Genomic DNA, 25,108 nt, shown 5'->3' on the forward strand with positions numbered 1-25,108 from the left:
TATTTGACTTTTACAATTGAGTTGCTGTCTTGAGTTTTGCTTTTACAAATGTTAAATGATCTTGGAGTATTGTGGTGACTAAAGATGAGAAGAGGCTGAAGAAATGGCTCAATGGTAGTGAACCTGCTGTGTAGCCATGAGGAAGGACTAGAGTTCAAATCACAGCCCCCATGTCTCAAGGCAGAGAGAAGGGGATCTCTGAGGACTTGCTGACTTCTGGTCGAGGCAAATAAATATAAGTCCTAGGTTAGGAGTGGGTGGGAGTCGGGGTGGACCGGACTTTGACCCATAAGGATATGTGGATTAACAGAGGCCACACATGCCCTGTCTCAGCCTCCGGGCTCATACTTCACATTTGAACTCCTAAAGTAAGTCTTAATGAAGGAAAGTGGAGTCGGGCTCATGGGGAACGCTCCCTCTCGGTCTCCGCACTTCCTCTGGCCTTCTGACTTGTACTGGAACCAGCTCATGAACAGTTTACACTGTTAACAGCTAGTGGCAGTGTGTGGGAAGCTGGTGGTCATTTCCTCCAGCTCCTTAGCCTGACCCCTAAAGGCTGTCTCTTTTGGCAAGTTCAGTGTGGACTTACCAAAGGAGATGAAGATCAACCTGGAGAAACAGCTGAAATGTTTGCCCCACCCCCAACTGTACTCACCATACTGAACCTAGTGATGTCCCAGTCAACACCTTGAAGTTCTATTCCTCTTTGTACCAGTGTGGCCAGCACTGATTCCTAGCAGGCAAGGGGACAAGGCAGACAGACACTGCCCTGTGACCCAAATGCCATCAGGGCTGCTGGCTGAGCACTTTTTAGAATCTGCATTACTAGAGTCCTATTTTGTTATAATTCTCCTAAACACTAATGATACTTTAGGACTAGAATAGTTCTAGGAAGAGTGATTCATGATGCTTGCTCTTAAGAGGCTGGTGCCTGCAAACTGCTTCTGCTCTGAGTTGCCATTCCAACTCTGAATGATATGACAGGAGTTTGACAGTTTGAATACAAGGCTCATAGGGTAAGAGCTTAATCCCCTGCTGTAAGTGGAAAAGCTTGAGCTGACAAAGTATACCACTGGAGACCGACTTTTTAAAAAAAGATTTATTTATATAAGTATCCTGTAGCTGTCTTCAGACACACCAGAAGAAGGCATCAGATCCCCATTACAGATGGTTGTGAGCCACCATATGGTTGGTTGCTGGGAACTAACTCAGGACCTCTGGAAGAGCAGCCAGTGCTCTTAACCACTGAGCCATCTCTCCAGCCCAGAGACTGATTTTGAAGGGTGGTCCTGAGTCCTTTCCTGTCTGCCACTACTGACTTTGGGTTAATTAGCCCTGTCTGGCCCCAGTTCCTTTAGCTGTGAAGTCACCCATCACTGATACTAACATCTGCCACAGTGCTCAGTTAGGGGAGTCCCCAGCAAGCAGATTTCTCTTAGAATGCAGGGCAGGTAACTTGAAGGGATACTGACCTACAAAGTCTGATTCTCTACACTGCACTGTACACTGAATTTTATACAACTCCACCACCTCATTTCAGGTTAAATTTTAATCATAGTCCCTACTTATGTGGGGATGAGGGAGTGCTGAGGGTTAAATCCAGGACTTTACAGGGCAGGCAAACTCTCTCTCCTTGTGAGCTGCATGTACTGTTCTACAGTAACCAAGATTAATGTCAGGCCAGCCAACCCCCAAGGCGATTACAAACCCCAAATGATTGAACACCACCATCTTGCTGACTGCTACTCCCAAACAAAAGGCTGGGCAGCACCACTTGGGCCAGTCAGGTCCTCTGACCCCAGTGAGTGAGCTCTCCGTGGAAAGGGCTGCACGTAGACACAGAAAGGTTTTTCGGGCAACAGGAGCGAAGTCAAAACGATATTCGGACAGGCAAGTTTTGTGAGAGCTTTAATGGCACAAAATGTTTATAGCTACAAGTTACATGTGTTCTGTAAACTGAAAGGAATGACGCCAGTGCTGACGAAGAGACAGACGAAGGATGCATGTCACTCTGGCTCCATTAATACCAGGAGGTCCAACAAACGCTTCACTGTGAGATTCGTCTCACGGGCTGTCTCCATTTCACTCTTTACTGCAATTGAGTGACTCACTGTGCTGTCTCTGTGCCGCTTTTCTCTTGACCTACAAACATCTGAGCCAGGTTTCAATAAACTTAGAACGAAGCCTGCTTTTCATCCCAAATTGTAAACAGGAATAAAGCTTTTTAAACCTTATCTTAAATTTCAACTCTGTTGAATCCTGCTTTGTGATAGGACAATCTGTTTTCACTCAACAAGAATCTGTGTAGGAGCATGAACATCCTGTATGTTGGAACCGCAAATCGACATCGTACATGCTCACTGATGGACAGTTGCTCTGGGACATATTCCATGATTTTATTGATACTTTCAAAAACTGGCAAAACTAAATTTAGTTTTAATGTTGAGACAAAATCATAAATGTTCCCACAGTTCAATGGCACTGCCGATGAAACTGCTACTGAATTTAGAGAGGTGATGTCCGCCTATAAGAGCATTAAAGAGTGATTCTGCTCTGCTCACACGTCAGTGCTGCAAACTGTGCTGCAGGTTAGCCTCAGCAGTCCTGACAATTTGAAAAACAACAACAAAACAACAGGCCACCAGATTTGCTTTCTTCCTAAGAAACTCAATTATAAACACTTGAAGTAATAGGTGAGAAGGCAGATCAAGCATCACCAGGTTTAAGAGCAAGAAAGGAAAAGGGCAGAAGTTGCCCTCAAATCAGGTAGACATTAAATGCCAGAAAGAAAATAACTCACAAAACTATTTTGGATATATTATCTGCCTTAAAGATAAACAGCCATGTTCTTGAAAAATGACAGAAATGTCTTATCTACCTTCCTTTCCATTTCCATATAACACACCAATTTTATAACCCTTTATGTGAGAGAAGAGTGAGTTTCTGCATGCTGGCAAACCTGGTTGCCAAATTTATTCAAGTCAACCTGGTGCACCGTGTAGGTTGCTAGCCTTGAAATTCACAATGGTTCTATAACTTCAGCAAAGTGTACATCATTAACAGTAATTATTTATATATAAGACACAGATTCCCTCAGAGTGATGCTGTGCTCTGAAATCTAACAAAATCTACTTGAGATAATCTGCAATCCTGATACTAGCAATTTGGTCCTAAAGCTTCACATTTTAGAAACAGACAGAAGAAAGTCTGCCATTCAAAGAATTTTCTGAGTGCTATAGAGCATCAGGAATTTGACAGAACTGAGAAGACACTTACGTAAGACAGTCACAGGGGCCTGGGAGAGACTAAGGAGACCTTGGGAAGACTGTAGCCAACAACAGGAAGTAAGGACCCAAAGAGAGTGAATGGCATCTTTCCAGAACTTTATCAACTGTTCCCACAATCCAAGTCTACTTTTCCAAGTTACACAAGTACTTGGAATAACTCTGAAGTTATTCTTCAGAGTGTAAAGGCTCCAGAGTGTAAGCAAAGCTTCCTAAAACAAGAAGCCTCTATTAACACCATGAATCAGACTCGTTCCAAGTCTCTTCTTAGAAAAAAAGAAACTAGAAAAACAAAGAAAGTCATGAAAAATTCACATGCAGTTAACACATGAAAATACCAAACGCATGAAAATCTCAAAAGTAAGTTTCATGTATGTCTAGGCCTGAGACACTCCTTACAAATAAAGATTCTCTACCATAGAAAAGACAGCATTGCAATATACTGATGTTAAACCTGCGAGCATGCTCTCCTCTCCTCTCTCCTGTCTGTCCCTCACACAGCTGTCTCCTACCCATTCAGGGCGGCAGGAGGATGAGGAAAGAGGGGCTCCAGAGCTGCTTTAAAGTAATTTTTATTGCCCAGGATTTTTTTTTTCCTTGTGTTTTGCCTTCTTTTTTTTTTTTTTTTTTTTTTTTTTTCCTTTTTTTGGTTTGTTTTCATTTTATAAACTCAAGCTCAGGGAAGCTTGTTTTTGTCCTGGAAAACAAAACAAAGACTAAACAAAGCTTTCATAGTATTATTTGCAAACCTGACCTCATTTAGAAAGAGATGTAATTGCATGGCTAGAACACAGCTTCTAGCATGAATGATGCAGGTGTGACTAGTGGTACTAAGAGGAGACGATGCACTGTTGACAAGATTATAATCTGCTGGTGGCGTTGCTGAAAAAAGCCCTTGCAAATTTCTAAACAACAGTAAACTCTGTTAGGAATCTCTAAAGTGTTTTACAGGCCAAAAAGGGAACAAGGTTAGTAAAATGCCCCAACAGAGTTTGAGTAAAATACTGGATTTGAGAGTTACTTGGAATTGGGCATGTAAAAATAGGGTTGTAGGTGGGGATCATGCTTACAATAGGTCTCAAATTCAAACTACAATACACCACTTCACAGGCCACACGGATTCCCAGGGGCTTTTCGTCTCCCTCAGTAGGTGCTGGCAGAAGGTGTGCTCAGTCGTTTTCCGATATAGATGCTGTAAGGAAGCAAAGTGTATCATGTTTTCTATTTCCACAATTACAGCAGCCTGGCCCATAGGGTGATCTCTGCTGACAAGCTGGGACAGCTCTGAAAGCCCCAGTGCACGTTCCCCAGACTCCCCGACCACTCTTCGTCTTCCTCTACCTGTTAAAGCAGCATGCTCCAACTGAGGCACAGGCCACTGAGAGCTCGGAGCAAATGGCTCTAGGCACTCTGCTCCCTCTTTAAGTCAGGACTGGAGAACACAGGAGAGTGATGCTGTCCAAATCAAGCTAAGAAAATGAGACCCCTTCACAGCACACAGCAGAGCACTCCCCAGCCTCCAAGTTTCTTTCGGATAAAATGTTCTTTTGCTATTTCGAATCTAGAGAGAAGGTCCCAGAGCCAGTATTTTAAGATAGGACCTGACATGGCTTTCTAATACCAGGCAAGAACATGACCCTTTCAACAGCAAGAGCAAAATAGGCCAAGAAAAGCAGGCAGCACAATCCTCAACAATGTAACAGCAGTTTTTAAGCCTCCCTTTAAAACATTTTCTGTGGTAAATTTACTTAGCACAAAAACAGCTTAAAGATTCATGAAAGCAAGAAATACTGCAAGCCCCAAACCAAGCTTATGAACTGAATAGTCGGCACGTATTAAGAGTCCTCCCAAGCCCCATTCCCCAACCCTGCTTCCTCCACACGTGCCTTTCACTCAGCTGTCTGTGAATACTGGCCCTGTCTTTGGGAGAAGATCCTCTACAGGGCAGACAGTGACGGATGCACACCTGCCCATGCTCCAGAGCAGGCACTTCCGTCGCTATGCTGAGCCACTCACAGCCAGATCAGGAATGATCCACTTTCCATGCATCAGACACAGAAAAGGACTCACTGGGCATGCTCAGAGCACAGCAGGTAGGTCTTGAAACTAATATTAATAAAGCTAATGCTTACAAACTAAAATTTTTCAGAAGTATATTTTCTTAAATATCAAAATCAAGGGGTAAAGCTATTAATTGAAAAGACATGCCACAAGTTAATGAATTAAGGGAAATACTAGGTTGACTTTTTAATAAATGCCACAAAGTCTGAAAGACAAAAAACGATACCCAAAGCAGCCTACCAGTGTATTCCAGAATCATCCTCCACAATGGTGTGTTTTACCATCTGGGGAAGGGAGGGCGATCATTTTTCATTTACTCCTACATTTATATTTAATAATTTATAAATTACTCACAATTAGCCAAATTTTAAATAACTCATAAAAGATAAATAATCAGGGCTCCTTTCTTTCGATTGCCATTAAGTCACACGAACAGCGCCATCAGGGTACTTACCCCAGCCCCAAAGCCAACACGTGAGAGAGGAAGAGAGATGGGATGAAGACCTTCAGGAACTCTGCAGAGAAAATGCCCCCTTTCTTCATGGCTCCACTCTTCCTCATGCTTAGAGAGGCTGCACGCTTAGGGTGTCTGAAATGGAACTCTCTGGGGAGGAAGTCCAGAGGCTGGAATCAGACCACAAGTGCTACAGACAGACACCCGGTCTGAGCCAGCCCCTCCATGTGAGCACAGAAAGCACATCGACAAGACACATGCAGTCACTTACTTGGGTGGGATGTTTTCGGGTCTACTGGACCAGTCTGATACCCAGTCTGCACTTTTCTTCAAAGCCTCAACTTCTTTTTCTCCATCTACAACTTCTTCTTCTGACTAAAAAGGAGAATTAAACAGTGAGAAGGAACAAGAGAGACACAGAAAAGAACAATTCTTTTTAATCCCAAAACAAACTAAGTACAAAGTTGTGCACTGGTAATTTTGATGGAGGGAATGTCCTGTTTCCTAAAACCGAAGCACAGACTGTAACCCTGGAAAAGCCCTCTGCAGGGATGTGGCGAAGCAGTGGAGTTGCTGCTGAACCTGGGGATGCACACACAGTATTTCACTGTATCCTTCTCAACATTGTACCTCCCTACACTGTACAGATTTTCAACTGCATTTAAAACAAACATACCAAAAAGGAGATGGGAACAAAATAAACCTGTGAGAGAGTGGGCAGAGGGATGTGGTAAATCATGAAATTGCTGGCCACCTAAGACCAACATCTACTAAAGCTGATCTCACTCATTAACCTTTTCCTTGGTCAATTCCAAGCAGAAACTGCTGCACTGCACTCATCAGATAAGGACAAGGCTTGTGCGACTTGCTGAGGGCCAAGCAACTAAAGGGAGAGACCACTGTTTTCTAACCCAGGCAAGTTGCTCCAAACCCTTTCTTACTCTCTAAAGGATTATGTTTTAATATGAACATTTCCCAAGATTTTGAAAATATGTCAGTCAAGTTTTTCTGAAATAAACTATTTTTAAGTGAGCCAGAGGTTAACATGTATTGCAATAAACAAACAAACGAACGAACGAATGAATGAAAAAATTCTTTTTACTGTTAGTGATAATCTAAACTTTCAGGACAGAAAAAAAGAAAAACCCTTACATTTCCACAATCTTTTTCTTGTTTTTGTTTCTCTGAGACAGTGCCTTATTCTGTAGCCTAGGCTGACCTGGAATCCACTATGGGGCCAGGCTGGCCTTTGATCTCCCAAGTGCTGGGATTATAAATTTGAGCTACCATGTCTGGAAAACTCTTAACAGAAACCAAGGGGATGACAAATTCCTGGAAATGACACATTAGTTGTATTTATTCAGTTTCAAAGGAATGTGAGGCTGTGCTCCAAATCGGAGTCTTAAAGCTATGGAACACTCCACAGCTTTTGACTGACAGTTGAAACCACCTGGCCATGCTCACAGGATGCTTTCCCCACAGCCCCAGCTCCTCATGACTCAGCTGTCTGGGAGCTTGAGCCTGGCTCTACACAGAACACCCCTTTACTACCAAATCCAAGCCAAAAGCTCAGGGGATGTCTGCGTCCCTCTGTCAGCATAGTCCTTATCGAATTCTGCTGAAGTTGGCAAATCCCACTGACTAACACAATGCAGCACTTAAGACGAGCTTTTCCCAGCAGGCACTGAGCTTCTCTCAGAATCATGAACTGGCTCTGTAACCCTGAACTCATCCTCAGGCAGAAATCAATCAGTAGTCATGCACTGAGTAACAAGCCCTGAGCAGCATGTACGCACACCACCTCTCAGTCTTCAGCCTACCACAGGTTATTCTTCTGTTTTTATTTTTTATTTGCTTATTTATTTATGGTGTGTAGAAGCCACAGGTCAACCTGCAGAAGCTGATTTATTCCCTCCACCATGTGGGTGCTGCTGCTTCAATGTGGGGATGGAACTCAGGCGGTCAGACTGTCGTGCTGGTCCTCCTGGTTCTTTTGATTTGGTTTCAGCAACACTGGAGACTTAAACCCAGGACCTCCCACATGTTAGGCAAGAGCTTTGCCTCAGTAATGACACTCTAGCCATACAGCAGTTCGTTCTTAGTTCCTCCTTTGGCCTCCCAGAATTCCTAACTGCTTTCTGGTTTAGCTTAGGTATTTTTTAACCAGTTAATATTTTATTCTTTTCACAATACAAACAGTGAGATGTGCTCTGAATTTTCCAATATGATGAGATTTCCTCCAGAGAAGTAAAGCATAGTTACCTTTGGATTCATGTAGTTGTTTTAGTCTACAGACACAATTCTAACCTTAAACTGTAATATTTATTATGTTTCTGCACTATCCTGGGGTTTTGGAGAGGGGATGGTGAGACAGCCTCACCACACTCCAGGCTGGCCTCAAACATTCTTTAGAGCCTAAGCTATCCTTCAGATCTCATGATTCTTAGCCTGAGTCCAGAAACTGTAATATAGGACTTAATACTATGCTTGGTTCATTTTGAGATTTTGGCCCATCTTCCTGTGACTAAATATGGCAAAAGGGCACTGCATCTAACCACGGAGGACTCATGCTTTGCTCTTCCCTGGACATACACAGGCTTCCAGTCAAATATCTCAACTACCTCAGACAGTCAGGGAGATAGGGAGGGGGTCAGTCCTTATCTTACACTCATTTAATTCTTCCTTTTCTGGCCCACCTCCAGTTCTCTTAAAGTCTCTAAGCAGGGATAGTAAACTGCATGCCTGTATCCATGTACAAATAAACCATAGTCTCACAAATCCCAACTCTGCGCTAGAGCCACTGCAAATAGCAAGAGTATCTGCCTGATACTGTGAACAGGTTTCCTGCTGCACAATGGAGCCTCATGAGTACTGTTATCCTATCAGTAAGAAAGACACTCTGCCCTGGCTGGGCCAGCTTAGGAATCCTCACACAGGGTTCTGCAGTCCTGTCAGTTTATCTGTATGCCCAGCAAGCTGTCCTGGGACCAAGTCCCTTCAGAGGTTAGTCTCAGTGGAAGAACGAGACAGACCATGGGTTTGGATCTACTGTCAGTCCTGACTCCAACTCTGACTTGGATTGTCATCTTAGGTGATAACCATATGAGGACCAAGTGTCTCTCTCCCCATTTCCCCTAGCTAGGCCAAGAACACTACAGTGCTAAACTGTGAAGTTTTCGGGTTTGTTTACATAAACTCAGCACCCAGTACAGACTGGTAAGCACTGGTATTTTTCCTCACTTCTCTGGACAAAGCTGGAGCCTGACACCTCACCTATTCCTCACGGGTGCGCATAAAGAGAAGAGGCAGCCTCAGTCAACTGCTCTTAACTTTCCAACACCAAACTTTCTAACTCATGAAATATCACTTTCCTAATCCCCAATGATTAATTTTTCAATTGTTTCTTCAACTTTAAAAAGGCAATATAGGGCTGGGGATTTAGCTCAGTGGTAGAGCGCTTGCCTAGCAAACGCAAGGCCCTGGGTTCGGTCCCCAGCTCCGAAAAAAAGAAAAAAAAGAGAACCCAAAAGGCAAAAAGGCAATATAAAGCATCTACCAATACATCATCTTCATTTTAAAATTCTTACCCCACACTGTTTTTATAGGCATTAGGCTAGGTGTGCCAAAACCAATGCTATCCCTGCCTGCCAGCCTAGCATGGCTGGTCCCATGCTTAAGGTCAATCACACTGGCAATCTGTCAGAATCTCATAAGCTCTCCTGAATTTCACAATTTCTTTTTAATTTTTTGATGGCTGAATTCAGCCCTAAAATCTCAGTTAAATTCAGTGACCGAATGTGCCTGACACTGGTGTCCTTACTTTAGGCTCTGATGACCTGACATGGCTCAAGGGGCAGGGACTACAGGACTGCTGATGGTTTGACTCCAGAGTATGTTTATGGAGCTTCCCAACTGAACACTTGGAGATACTCTTTGGAATATGTATAAACAAAAGTAAATAGACTGAAGAACATATACAGCAGAACATCAGCTCCCTGCTCTCTTCTGTCCTGGGGATGCCTTTTGTCATGAATTTCATGTGCCTTTTCCACATCAGTTATACCATCCTGCCTGTGGCCAAACTCACATACTAGCCAGAGATTTAAACATTTCAGCAATCACTACCAATCTTCTTTATACAATAAAGTGCATCACAGAGTAAACTGGTAATCCAGGTTTTAGCATGTGAGCAGCTGAAGTGGGCTTACATAAGCCAGTGTTGAGCACAGGGATTTTTCCAGCATCAGAAAAATAGCAAAAGGGAGAGCAATGAGGTGTGGGGAAGCTGTGCAGTCTGACAGAAGACTAGAACCAGTACCAGGCACTGCTCCAGCACAGGTGCCTATGCCCGCAGAGTGAGAGGACAACGCAAACAAGGCATCGGCAGGCCTCATTCAGATAGCCACCAGTACCTCTCAACACCTAACCACAAGAGAAAATGACAAGGAACAAAGAATGCCTAAGTTCCACTGACTATCTTTATGCTTGCTGGTAAGAATGCAGAACATCAAGGGCCAGCCTTGTACAACTGTGAGCAGCCCAACAGTCAAAGAGAGCTCCATGAGCTCCGAGCTCTGCACTCTGCAGTTAAACACACCAATGGCAAACTACTAAGTCCTGACGCTTCAGAATGCAATCAGGTTTGGAGCCCAGCCCCAGTTTTCAGCCAACAAACTTGAGAGACTCTTATGTATTTTCCAAATCAAAGTAAAACACACACCTACCTGAGAGCTGTGGTCCCTGCTGGTGTGCATCTCAACATCAAACATTATTTGCCCGTCTTCTTGTGGTGAAGGGCTAAGAGAGAAAACTTAGTCATTAGTTTTTCTTTTCTTTTTTTTTTTTAAAGATTTATTTATTTATTCTATATAAGTACACCGTAGCTGTCTTCAGACACACCAGAAGAGGGCATCGGATCTCTTTACAGATGGTTGTGAGCCACCATGTGGTTGCTGGGAATTGAACTCAGGACCTCTGGAAGAGTAGTCGGGTGCTCTTAACCGCTGAGCCATCTCTCCAGCCCAGTTTTTCTTTTTCTTTTTTTACAGTTTAGTTATGTTTCTGGACATGGATGTCTTTATGTGTGGCTGCACATAAGTTCCTGGCACACATGTGAAGGTCAGAGGACAATTGGGAGTCGATTGTCCCCTGCCACCATGTGGGCTCTGGAAATAGAACTCAAAAAGTCATTAGGCTTGGCAGCAATCCCCTTTACTACCTGAGCCATCCAGCTAGCCTTCCCAGTAGTTTTAGTTCTTGGTGTCATATCTTAAGACTTTATTGGAAAACAGAAAACTGAAAGCTACAGCAAGCTAGCTTGGAAACAGGAGCAAATCTGAAAGTCTATCAAACACCAAGTAAGCAAATTGTATGTGAGACAAAGTGGTGAATGTAATGGAGCAATCATGCAAAATGCTCGGACTGTCAGCGGTAACGAATGCCTTCACAGGGATAACGCCAGAGAACACAGGCGGCCCGATGATGTAGATGCATCACACTTTCTTGTACCACTGTCCAATCCAAACAGCCTGAGTTCTTTTGTACAAGCCCCCAGACCTTAGCACAACTGGATGCCATGCCAGAAGCACCATTCTGAGTTTAAAACCCGGCGTAGAGTCCCCAACACCTGCCAAAATAGAAACAAAGACCTAATCTATGAAAACCTCATTCATAATCCCAGGATCCAAGAAAAGTCCCTGGATGTATTAACTCTGCTTTTTTGGCTTCTGTAGTTTCACTGCTTTGATAACTGAAGTGTGACAACCAGGATGTGGGTTTTGTGCATAAAAGACAAAGAATTAATGATGCTCAGGGGCTGCATGATCAAGGCTAGCTCTCTGCACAGCCACCAGCCAGCAATACACTTTCTGTGTGGCATTAAGAGTGTTTGTGTGTGTTCCCTGATGGAATTACCTCACAACACTCCTGCTCAACACTTTTGAGCAACTCCTCAGCCTTTCTCAGTCTCTTTAGAGGTTTCTGTGAGGCAGAAACTGCTCTTATGATTCTGTCAGGGCATGTCCTTTCGCTGCCAACCTCTTGTGAGTATACACTACAGCTTTTAAAGGCTACACAATACATGTGTTGGTCCGTTTTATGTCAACTTGACACAGCTAGAGTCATTTTCTAAAAGGGAATCTCAATTGAGGAAAACCCCCCATCAGACTGGCCTGTGGACAAGCCTGTAGTGAATTTTCTTGATTAGTGATTGATGTGGGTCCAACTCACTGTAAGCAGTGCTACCCCTGGTCAACTGGTCCTGGGTGCTGTAAGAAAGCAGGCTGAAGAAGCCTGGAGGCAGCATCTCGTGGCCTCTGCTTTGGTCCATGCCTTGAGTTCCTGCCCTGCCTTCCTTGGATGAAGGACTATAAACTGTTAAGATTAAACAAACCCTTTCCTCAAGTTTCTTTTGGCCACGTGCCTCATAGCACAGAAACCTTAAAACAGTATGTGATACCACCAGAGATTGAATGCAAAAGTGGGTGAGAAGACAGATGTCCTTTAGGTCAAAACTGAAAGAGTGAAATTGTCAACAACTGCTCTCCATAGTATTTCTGGTTATAGAGGTGGCATGGTAACACACCTTTAATCCCAGTACTTGAGGCAGGTAGAACTCTGTGCCATTAAGGCCAACATGGTCTACACAGGTGTTCCAGGACCCATCTCAAACAAACATAAAACAAACAAAAAACCCAAAGCCAAGTAAAAATTTAATTATAGGAAATAGGTATTTTTCATCAAGAGTCTGTATGGGTAGGTGAGATGGCTCAGTGGGTGGAGATGCTTGCCTGGGAACCTGAGCTTGATTCCTGGAACTTACTTAAGGTACAGGGAGAACCAAATCCAAAATGCCCCTCACCTACACATAACACACTAGGACACATATGTGCACAAATATGGCAAGTATATATGATCAGTTAAATTTTAAAGAAGTCATAAATAGAAATAGAAAAGATAAACAAGCATCATATACATTTATTGTCTTTGTGATGATAACACCATGACATCAAAGTGTATGGCCAACCTCATACAACTATGACCAGACCCAACAGTCGAAGTGACCTGCTACTTAGAAGGACTTTCCCATAAGTCCATAGAAATGTTGTACTGTTGACACCAATCTTTGCTAGAGAAATACTCCCTTCTTCACTGGCAAGCTAGTTACACCAGAGGATTCAGAATGCCATCAACCTGGAGCCCAGCGCCTCTCAGGTTCACCTGGGGAGCCTGTTAAGCCACTGTAATATGCTTCTCCTGCACTGACAGCCAAAGGAAGAGCTCTAAGGATGAGCCTTCACTAGGCTTTTGGACATTGCCTTGAGACGGCAGGAAAAGAGCACAAAGCAAGGAATGCTGGGACATTTTATAACCACCACTACAGTGGCTGTCCTAGGACTAAGAGATCTACCTACCTGTCTCTGGAATGGTGGGATTAAAGATGTGTACTACCACATCTGGCATGCAATAGCTTTTAAACAAAACATCTGTAAAACAGGCTAGGCCTAGTGGTGGAGGCCTGAAATTCCAGCTATTTGAGACTCTGGGTCAGGGAATTTTCACCCAGCCTATGCAACTCAGCAAGGCAGTTCTAAAACCAGAGTCACAAGAGGGTTAGGAATGCAGCTCACAGGCTGGAGAGATGGCTCAGCCGTTAAAGGCTAGGCTCACAACCAAAAATATAAGGAATGCAGCTCACCAGAGCAGTTCATGCCCAGCACTCTAGAGCATTGAGTTTGGTCCTCAGCACCATGAGAAAAGTAGAGAAGGGGAGACAGAAATGAAAGGAAAAAGGAGGAGAAAATGTACATCAGCTGTGACTAATGTCCAACAATTCGAAGAACTCTTCCACCTACCTACATTGTAGGTCCTACAAGAAACGCTTAATAATAACCAATTGCAAGTCAAATGACACAAATCTTCAAAGCAGTGTTGTGTGTTTGGTGCGCACGTCGGTGCAGGTTCAAGTGTATGCTCTGTAGAAGTCGGAAGTGACTCTTACTACCTTCCTCTTTGCTCTCCATCTTAAGATAAGGTGGTGTCTCTAACTGGACCTAGACCCACTGTCTCAGCAGGACTAGCTGGCCAGGGGGCCCCCTTGCCGTTCCTCATCACATTCAGGAACCCGAACTAAACTCACCCTGGGAAGATGACTTCATAGTCTGTCTCACACATCACTGCCATCATAAGCTAAACAGGCTGTCCAACAAGCAACTTCTTTGTACCCTGTGAAGAACAGGCTCATGGTACCAACAATCAATCTCGTGCTAGCACATAAACAAAAATAGTCTAGAGAGCAGAAAGCTTCAGGAACCCAAAGAGAAAGCTCTAGAAATCCTTCAGCAAATCTGTGATGGTTTGTATATGCTTGGCCCAGACAGTGGCACTATTAGAAGGTGTGGCCTTTTTGGCAGAAGTGTGTCACTGTGGGTGTGAGCTTTAAGATCCTCGGGGTTGGGGATTTAGCTCAGTGGTAGAGCGCTTGCCTAGGAAGCGCAAGGCCCTGGGTTCGGTCCCCAGCTCCGAAAAAAAGAACCAAAAAAAAAAGAGTTGCCTTGGTCATGATGTCTGTTCACAGCAGTAAAACCCTAACTAAGACAAAGTCCCTTGATACAAAACTTTATTCTGGCCAGGCATGGTAGCATGACCTTTTCCAGCACTAAGGAGGCAGAGACAGGCAGATCTCTGTGAATTTGAGGCCAGCCAGGCTATATATTTCATTCTAGGCCAGCCAGAGCTATGTAGAGACCCTGCCTCAAAAACAAACCAACAAAACTACTGAAAAAACAGACTAGTGCTACAGCCTCCAGAATCAAGGGCAGCTATTCAGAAAAAAACACGTGCTCACTTCTGCTTGTGACAGGAGAGTCAGCAACAAGGCAGAGGCAACATGGGGGGTGGCAGGGTGCTCACTGTGCCAAATAACCAACCAACCTGTCTTCCAGCTGCCTTGGAGAGAGAACTGGGTCATAAGGCATACAGGAAGGTCAGGTATGATTTAACTGCTTTCTCTTTTTCTCAGACAAAAATTAACCATGTACTATAGATGAAACACATAACAGCTAAGACAAACATGCACAATCTCTTCCTCTAGTCCTACCTAGCCTGCTGCTTTCTAGACATCCCTCAATCTTCTTCTTGTGTATGTGCATCTTCAACATGGTGAATAATCAGCCAGCTGCAAATGAACCAGCACTGAGAAGCCTGTAAGGCTAACATTGTGCCAGGGACTACACTAACAAGTTCTCCCTATTTCTGGGGATGGTTATTACTACGTATGGTTATGTAGTCAGGCAGGCCTTCATCTTGTAGAAATATGTCTGCTCAGCCTCTCGAATGATGAGACTATAGGTATGACTTAACTATATGAGCTTAGAATTGTTAGTATTATTTAATACCTAGTTTCTCAGGAAGGGAAAGGAAAAAAAAAAGCTCAAACTGAAAATTAATCACTTGTTTTCCTTTCCTACAGCTTTCTGTATTTTTAGTCCTCAGCATAAAAATAATACATGGACTCAGGGTTTCAGAGGCAAAGAAGCACACAGCGATGTAAGAATTGAGTGACACGTCCTCTGAGAACACACTGCTTACTGAGAGTCACAGAGCCACAGACACGGCTGTAACCTCCGTCAACTTGCAGACCTGTAGCTGAGCATTTATTACGTGTCTCATGTGTGCCAACCTTTTACTATGAAGGGTGAAAGAAGGCCACATGGCTCTCCCTGCTTCTGCTGCCTAGAAAGGGACAGAGATTTGTTACTGTGAGTCATAATATGGGCCCAAAAAACAGGAAAATGGGATAAACTCAGATGAACTCTGAGATTACATTAATGACACTAAATTCAACTTTCATCTTAAAATTGCATTTAGTTTGTGTGTGTAGATACATGTGTGGCTGTGTATGTGGAAGCCAGAGGACAACTTGAGGAAGTCAGTTCTCGCCTTCTACCATGTGGGACTGAAGATGAAACACAAGTCAACCAAGCTTGACATCGAGTGCTTAACCACCTTGCTGACCTGTTACTCAATTTCAAACTGATAAACATCTAAAATTAATTTAATCTGAGAATAAAAATGACAATGGGGGTGGGCAACTCAGGTGCCTATCCAGCAGCTATTCAGTTATTAATTTAATTTTCTTGAGACCAGACCTCACCACACAGCCCTGACTGGCCTGGAACTCAAGATGTAGTAGATCAAGCTGACCTCGAACTCACTGCCTCTAACTCCAAGTACTGAGATTAGCGGTGTGCACAATCATGCCTGGCCTAGCTGCCTAGTTTAAACATGTATGCTACAATAAGTCTGGAGGCCTATTCTACTAACGAATATTTAGGCCAATAAGCTTGCCCCTTACAGAGTTAACTTGACAGCCACTCAACTGCCAACTTAGCACCCAGAGCTTTACTTACCTGTCACAGTGAGAACTGCCTCTTGAGCTGCTCTGTCCCGACTCATGCTGCGCATCCAGAAGGATCTTCTCCATGTCTCCATTGTGGATGGAAGACGAGGAAGGAACGTGCTCCAGGCCCCCATTCTTCCCATTTCCATTACCGTTGCCATTGCTGCTGTTCATGGGTAGCTCCACCCAGGAACCTGTTGGACGGCTCAGATAATAAGTCAGAACCACGGCAGGGCCAAAATCCCTCCTGTGCCACAGATGTCCATATGCTGGGTTCAGATAAGAATTCTGACTCGCCTCAAACAGAAGCCAAAGTCTTCTGAAGAAAATAAATATGAAGGAAGTCAAGAAGTCCATGCTGTTATGCCCCACAGGGACTCATGCACCAAAGCACTCAGAAGGTAGAAATCTGAAACTACGACCATGTGTTCTCCGTCGCTTTTCTTTTTTGTTAAAGCTTAATTTGTATCCAAATTGGTTTTGGTGAAAACTCAGGCCATTCTTCAAAACTTACATGCCTCTTTCTTTACTAGACAGGATGTTACCTTTAACATTTCACTTACACACAAAGGCACTTGCCATGTCCGCTACAGAATTCCTCAGCTCTTTAGGAATGTGCACTAAATTAAGTCAACGTATGACTTAGTGACATCGCCCGGTTCATCTTAACAATACAACAACTGTCTACTAACACAAACTGAAAAGGCTCATGGAGTGGAAACCTGAATGTAATCACAAAGCCCCCAAATAGCTCCCAAAGCCGGAGCATGCAGTAATGCAGCTGGTCCTTAATGAAGCTAGGTAAGATTAAAACTTGGCGGGTGGGGAGCACTGGCTCCATTCCACAGATGTGCATCTCTCTCCTTTGCTACTCGCTTCAAGTCTTTCTCTTCTACACCGAACATACCTTGTCAAGTTGTTCCTTCCTTTTTTTCTCCCAGGACCTCTACTTTCTAGAGTTTTCATTAAGTCCTGAGGGTACGGAGGAGGGAGAAGCCACTGTAGATGGGTTACAAGCAGAAAAAAAATTGGGACAAATAGTTGAAGGGGGTGGGACCAAAGGAAAATGGGATGGGCCTTTATAATCTGAACGTTTTGAAAGTTCTTATTGGCCCAGTAAGTTAAATGATTAAGGTTCTTAAAATTTTAATAGGAATTGCAACAGTAGCCAATTAGTCAACTTGACAAAAAAGACATGCTCTACATTCCCTCAGTACAATCCTTTGCTTTAGGAAATATGACCAGCAGCCAGGTACAATGTTCACACGTGTACTCTGGAGTCTGAGGCAGTATGATGATCAAGAGTGAGGCCAAGGCTGGCCGAGGCTACAGAATAAAGCTCTAACTCAAAAGGAAATGAAAAAACAAATAAAATTTCCCCCTAAACCAAACTAACAACCTCCAAAATGTAACCTAGCAGGTCAGCAGGGCCAACTCTCTCTAAATCCTTAGCAGATCAGTCAGAATCATCAAAGACTACCTCAAACCCTAAAATACACCCAAATGAGTCAATGACACCAGGCCTAGAGGGAGGCAACAGCTCTTCTGGCTGGAATGGCACTCCAGCCTTTAACCCCTCCTATCCTCACTCAGTGTCATCAGAATACAGAGCTGTGACAGAGGGACCTACTTCCCAGAGCTGCCAGAACCAACCACATAACATAAACTGCAGGCCAACACTTACTGACATACCAAGGAGTTTGTATCTGTTACTAAAGGGTTAGCTGTCTCTCCATCAAAGGCAGCGCCTCCTCCCTCTGCCCCTTGCCAGCAGTCTTGAAGTCACCAATTAATTCCAAACAACACAGGCAAACAGCACCTGGCCTCATTCTACACCTACATGAGGATGGGCATGGACAGAACCCGGAAGGATGAGCACGTAACGCCAGTATCGTTAAGAGAGATCTTTAGCTGGCTACAAACGTGCAGAGCACATCTAAATTTAGATCTCTGTAAAATATTCTAGAGGGAGGGACAGAGAGAATAAACAATTTCCCCCCTACTCCCACTGCTTCTAGGATTTCAAGCATCTGTTAAAACCAATGGTATTGGTTCTTGTAGACAGCCCACTGTGCAAAATAAACAAAACCAACAAAGCCCAGGGCTGCTCTGGCAAAAGCGCTGAGGACCCAGGGCTTCAGATAGATACTCAGACAATCAACATGTGCTTGGAAAATCTGATCAAAGGAAAACGGTGGCCACAGTGCCTGGGTTTCTTTCTGCTCCTCACTTTTCTTATGGATTTCCAACCCACCATGCCAACTCTACTTTCTGCTTTAAACATATACAGTCACTACTTTTAACGTTAGGAACTGAAGAAGACACACCTAGAAAAGTTTAAAAGTGATCCCTGCCGTGACCTCAACAGCCTGAAGCACAATGCCCTCTTCCCACTGTTAAGAATGTCTTTGCAAAAAAAAAAAAAAAAAAAAAAAAAAAGAATGTCTTTGCTAGGCATGCACCAGCACCACAGTTAACAGTGCAGCGTGACGACACACCTCATCCTAATGCTAACAACACTTGGGCTTGGACAGGTGCCTTGGTCTGTGTCTCAGTTTCCTTATCTGTAAATAAGGATAAATGCTGTATCTATTTCAGAGTTACTAGGATGGCACAAATAAAGCACACAGAAGATTGTAGTACCAGGGCAGAGAAGTGCCACATCCAGGTCAGGTCAGTCATTATGGTAAAGTATAGTCTGTATGTCTTCAAAAATCACAGGACTTCAAAAGTATGTTCCTTAAGCTCAGAGGTGTCTGTATATAAAACTAAGATTCAGGGCTGGAGAGAGGGCTCAGCAGTTAAGAGCACTGGCCACTCTTGCAGAAGACCTGGGTATAATTCCCAGCACCCACAAGGAGGCTCACAGTCATCTGTAACTCCAGTTCCAGAGAATTCCATACCCCCTTTCTGGACTCCTTGGACACCAGGCACACATGCTGTGAACATACATGAAATGCAAGCAAAACACACATACAATTTTTGTTTAAATCTTAAAAACAAAACCCTAATAATTCTTCTTTCCTCCCATTTCTAGTGCCAATTTTTGTGGGGTGTTTTTGGGAGGGAAGGTTGTTTCTTTGTGGTATTGGGGGACTGAACCCAAGTGCAACAGGCCTAGGTAACCCAAGTTTTGATTGTGATTTGCTAGAAATGGTTTCATGCAACTCAGTATATACCTCAAATTCCAACACCTTGAGTGCTGGGATTATAGGAAGGCACTCTACACCTGACTCCTATTCCTACATCCAGAGGAAATCACTTAAATGGTTTCAAATGGAAATTTCTACAAGTAGTTTTTTTCTTATGAAAAAATTTTTTTGGGACTCAGAGTAATGGCTCAGCAGTTATGAGCACTGGCCATTCTTCCAAAGGACTTGGGTTCAATTCCCAACACCAACATGGCAGCTCAAAGCTGTTCTGTAATCCCAGTCACAGGAGACCTGACACACAGACACACACACAGAGGCAGAACATCAATGTACATAAAATATTTTTTATATTTATTTTTTGTTTTTCCAGATAGAATTTCTCTGTGTACCCAACTGTCCTGGAACTCACTCTGTAAGTTCGAAAATTATTTTTTTAAAATAAACAAATGGAACTGTACTATATATAAGTTCCTCTAAGTCACTGGTTCTCCACCAGTAGGTCATGATCCCTTTAGGAGTCACACATCAGATATCCTGCACATCAGATTCGTGACAGTAGCAAAATTACAGCTATGAAGCAGGAACAAAATGATTTTATGGCTGGGCGTCCTCATGTTCCACAACTGAGGAGCTGCATTAAAGGGCCAAAGCATTCGGAAGGTTGAGAACCACTGTGTTAAGTACTGATTTTTACCTAAACTCTGAAAAGCCTTTCAATGTTAGTGTGTGCATTCTTCTGAATACCTCGAATCTCATTTTTAAAATTTTACAACTTCATGTGCATGGGTGTTTGGCCTGCATGATGTCTGTGTACCATGTGCATGGCTGGTGCCTGTGAAGGCCAGAAGAGGGTGTCAGGGCCCCTTTAGTTGGAGTTAGCAGTTAGAGCCACTATGTGGTGCTAGGAATCAAACCTGAGTCCTCTTTAAGAGTAGTCAACACTCTAGGGGCTGGGGATTTAGCTCAGTGGTAGAGCGCTTACCTAGGAAGCGCAAGGCCCTGGGTTCGGTCCCCAGCTCCGAAAAAAAGAACCAAAAAAAAAAAAAAAAAAAGAGTAGTCAACACTCTAAACCATTGAGGCCAGTTACCTGAAATCTCACTTTTTATAAAGACACAGCATACTTTTAACTATAATCCAATGACAATTACCCAGAAGACTATATTCCCAATATTTTATTACACTGCCGCCGGAGTAAGTGAACATTCTGAAAGGTCATCTGACAGTATCTAACCAGAGCCTTAGAAGGCTAGATTATCTTTAACTCATCAACTGTCTTTTAGAGACAGTCTAAGTATGTGTACATATGCACCTGTATGACTGCATGTGTATCATGGAGACCAGAGGTCAACCTCAGGTAGTTCCTCAAGAGCCATCCTCCTTGTTTTCTGAGACAAGATCTCTCCTTGACCTGGAAGCTGATAATTAGGTGAGGGTAGCTAGCCAACAGGCCCCAGAGATCTATCCATCTCTGCCTTCCCAATGCCAGGATTCCAAGTGTAGACCATTATGCCTGGTAGATTCTGGGAACTCAAATCCCCACACTTGCAATGACTTTAATGATGGAGCCATCTTCCTGACTCCAGCTGTATTCTCTGTGGAAGCATGCTGTGCCATAGAGAAAGCTAGGTATACATTCCTTACAAGGAAACATATTAGACAGGTGTGGTAGCTCACACCTGTAACTTTGGCCAGTGGGTGTTTGAGGCAGGAGGGTTGCTACAAGTCCAATCAAGGTCATTATGGGCTGCACAATGAGACCCTGTCTGAAAACAAAACTAAATAATCTGGTGTTGATAACAGAAATAGAAACATTTTAAAACATTAGGTTTATCTTCTGAGTATGACCCAAAAAGAAAAAGGGGAGGGGAATTATTTCTTTTGTTATTGTCTTTCACTTCATGCCTAGGCTGTCCTGGACCTTACTTGTTATGAGGTCTACATTACCTTAGCCATGGTCCTAACTCACTTACACTCTCAGGTTCTCTTAATGTGCCACTTCTGCCAATCCTCACAAACTCCCCTAAATACTTGGAAAGGAAACATGGTGAAGATTTCATGTAATCCAAAAAGTACATAGAGGAAACCACTTCCAAGGCAGTTAGTTCTCTTCTTAACAAGAAAGCTTGAAAGAAAGAGCTGAAGTAGTTATTGTTAAAGGACTGGGACTGTTTACATGTTCAAAGCTGCTTCTTTGTGCAAGTTTGTACAAAGACATGGAGTCTTATTTTCTAACTGAAGTCTTCTGGAATGGCTAGGGAAAGGCATTTCTGGTTCTGGTCAGTAACTGATCATCACACTTACTACTAAGCTTCTCGCCAACAATTAAATCCCCTTACACATCACAGGAAACATTCTTTCTCATTTCCCCCCAACTTTTCAAGTCGCTAGCACAGAGTTAGGGGTTCTGACAGCCCTTCTGTCTGCTTGTTTCAGGTACTAGATGCTGGGATCCCAGATAATCACGCAAGAGTCTGGCACTCTACTGTACAGTGGTACACTAGTGACTGACAAAGGCATCACATGTGCCACAGCCTGAATCTCTTCCCAGGAGTTACATGAGAGTTATGACACCACTCTGATCTTCCTTATGCGGTCCTTGTAGTCTCCTATGTGTCTTATTCATATCTTGAGAAACATGACAGTTTTCTTAATTATAAAAGTAACAACTAGAAACCTTTTAACTTTGCAAGAGGTTTAGGTATTTGCTCTCCAACAGTCTCTACAGTGTTAGACAACAGAATCGGAGAAAGGTTTGACTCTTTCAAATATATCAATATTTTGGGCTGAAGAGATGGGCTCAGCTATTAAGAGCATGCACTGCCCTTACAGAAGAACAGAGTTCAATTCCTAAGACCCATATCTGTTTGTGTTCCAGATCTTAAGGACCTAACATCACTAAAGTGGACATACTTCAACACAGGTGTACACACACACACCCCTAAAAATAATCCCTAAGAAATTTCAATAATTTGCTATTAAAACTCTGCTGTGGGGCTGGAGAAATGGCTCAAGAGTTAAGAGCAGTATCTGCTCTTCCAGAGGACCTGGGTTGGATCTATACTCCAGTTCCAGGGAATTTGATACCCTCTTCTGGCCCCGTGGGCACTAGGTATGCACATGGTGCACATACATACATGCAGGCACACCCATACACATTAAAAACAAACAAACCCTCTGCTGTGATCCTTGAACTAAAGATAAAAATCCCAAGCCAGAGATAATCTGTACGAGTTTCAGCTGCTGTTTTCCACAGTTGTGGAACCATGGCCAGCAAAGTGCTTGGACTTATCAGCAATTAGGATAGTTTTAGATGTCTGAATAAGTTTTGCTCAGGGGGGTGGGGGAGTTCACTGGGAAGGTTCAATAAGGCTTGTTTTGTTCAATCCAGGGTTTAAAAAGCAAACAAAGAGGCAAGGATAGTAATTAAACCTGGCATTATCCAACAGCTTTCAGTAACTTTAAAAGTGCAGTTTGCTTAGCCTAAGTACAATACTTTCTATCAAGCAGATTTCCCAAAGTAACATCTGGTATCACATATGGGATGGAGGTTCTATAAAACCACTAAAAAAACGAAGCTGGTTGGCCAGTGACAAACTCCTCCCAGGTCTGTCAGACTTTGGGATAAACAATCACAGAGCTAACCCTTTTCAGTTCTGTTGTTAATAGAGAATCCAAGGACAAAGAAAATCCCTTTGTACTTCACATCCCACACTAACCAGACATCTAAGTAGTACGAAGACGCTGAACCTCAGAACGGACCAGACAGAAGACACACATTCAGAAGCGTGCTGAGTCCAAGAGAAGGCTTCTGAAAGCACCAGAGGGACTCAGAACATGTTATTTCTTTCTCTCGTTTCTAAAACTTAAAATTCTGAATTACGTGACATGAGTGAAATTTAAGGACACAATTGACTAAATCTTTGTGAAAGCCACCATTTAGAGAAGTTATCAAATAGTGCTTATCAAAATATGGGGCAGGGGCAATGTGTCTTAAAATACCCAAATTGTTACTTAAAATACCCGAATTGTTACTTATTTTTTTGGTTTTGTTATTTTCTGACACAGTCTGTCTCTGGGGCCCAGGCTTACTCCACTTCCCTAGAGCTGGAATGGCGGCCAAGAGCCACCACACCCGGTTACAATACCAAATGCTCTTGCAGCCATCCTCTAGGCTCAGTAACAGGTCTTCACTAAGTCGTTTTTGGCCACCCTGGAAGCAACCCCTCTTATGAAAGACACTGCCTGACCTTTAAGCATGCAAATGGCTTTTAAAGAACTTTATCTGGCCCTGTGTCGACTACCACCACCCACTACCTCTTTCATTAAGATATGAAATCCAAACAGAAAGATTGGGCAAGAAGGCAGGGTGATCTCACAACAGTGGACACTCTGGGGACAAGATGTCTGTTTGACTGCAACTCTATCCTTACCATCAACTTTCAATTGCCAATACCTGTGCCCTGTGTCTGTTGTGCTATTTACTGTATTTTCTGAAGTCCACTGCAGATTTGGTCGAAAGGGATGTGATCTCAGGGCATGTGCTGGACACTCAATCCATTTAACATAAGAAACAGCACGTTTAAAGACACTAGTATGTTAGCCGCCTGTCACCCCAGAACTTGGCAAAGTGGAAAGCAGGTAGGATCAGGTCAGACTCAGCAACACAAGTGCAAGCCCTGCCTGGGCTACATAAGACAAAAAAAGAAAAAGCAGTAAAATATGAGTTCAAGGTTAACAGCAACAAAAAACTCACATGAGGAACTTGGGAATTTTTCAGACAAAAAAAAAAAAGAAAAAGAAAGAAAGAAAAGAAAAAGGTAAATGTCAGAGGCGGAGCAAGCACCCTGAAAGAAACTCCGATGACCCCTGGACTGGAGTGCGGTAGGAGGCAAGCCCAGCACGCACACCTGCGGGGCGGCACGTCCACCCGCCACGCCCGGCCAGTCGCATCCATCTCCGGGTGTCCCCGCCGCACGTCCCATGCCCCCCTCGGCTGGCCAGCTCCAGCTTGCCGCCCACAGCTGCGTGCGCCGCCGGCTCCAGACGCCCACCGCGACCCTAAACCTCTGTGCCCAGAGCGCAGGCCAAGAGCCAGCCCCGAGCGCCTGCTCCTGACCGGAGGGCGTCGCTGTCACTCACATGCCGCAACCTCGACCCAAACCAATGAGCTGCCGTCTGCTCCCGCCCCCCTTTTCCCCCCACCGCACGGCGGCAGCGGCTCCTCCCCCATCCCTCCGCTGAGCCCGGCGGCCCCGTGCTCACTGTTGAGGCCAGCGGGCGGCGGCAGGGACTGCTCCCCTTCCTCGCAGTTGTTGTTGTTGTTGTGCAGGGGCGGCGGCGGCTCGACTAAGTGAGACATGGTCGGGAGGCTGGAAGCGGCACGGCCGCAGGACGACAGTATCCGGCTCTCGGGCAGCAACACAACAAGTCGAGTCCCCCCGCCCCCTTTTCTGCGCCTGCGCACTCCCTCCCAGCGTGACGTCAGAACCTTCCCGGGCCACGTGATGACAACACAGGCAGCCGGACTATAGGGTCTGAGCGGGGGTGAGGGGGCGTGACCAGGCCGAGTTGAGGCGGGGCATTCGCCAGCTCCTCCGGACTTGCGGGTGCGGAAGTCGCGCTGACTCGGGCGCCAGGAACGAATTCCTGCGAGTCAGTCGCAATAGCCGGAAGGGCTGAGCTAGGAAGTTGACACTGGATTGAGAATGGGAAGGAGTGTGCAGCCCGGAAGCTCCGGGCGTGAATGGAACCCCTCCC

At 44.2% G+C, this 25,108-nt stretch overlaps 1 protein-coding gene across 11 annotated transcripts; it reads right to left on the reverse strand.

The window, feature by feature from the left end:
* Nucleotides 1–1,892: 1,892 nt before the first annotated feature.
* Bnip3l (BCL2 interacting protein 3 like) lies at nucleotides 1,893–24,809 on the reverse strand. Of its 11 annotated transcripts, none has more exon segments than NM_080888.3 (6): nucleotides 1,893–4,476; nucleotides 5,800–5,949; nucleotides 6,071–6,174; nucleotides 10,524–10,596; nucleotides 16,209–16,392; nucleotides 24,614–24,716. In NM_080888.3, coding segments are annotated over 6 exon segments (657 nt in total). In that variant the 5' UTR covers nucleotides 24,711–24,716; the 3' UTR covers nucleotides 1,893–4,427.
* Between the last annotated feature and the right edge of the window lie 299 nt (nucleotides 24,810–25,108).

Source organism: Rattus norvegicus, chromosome 15, assembly GCF_021556685.1.
Source record: "Rattus norvegicus strain SHRSP/BbbUtx chromosome 15, alternate assembly SHRSP_T2T, whole genome shotgun sequence".
NCBI lineage: Eukaryota > Metazoa > Chordata > Mammalia > Rodentia > Muridae > Rattus > Rattus norvegicus.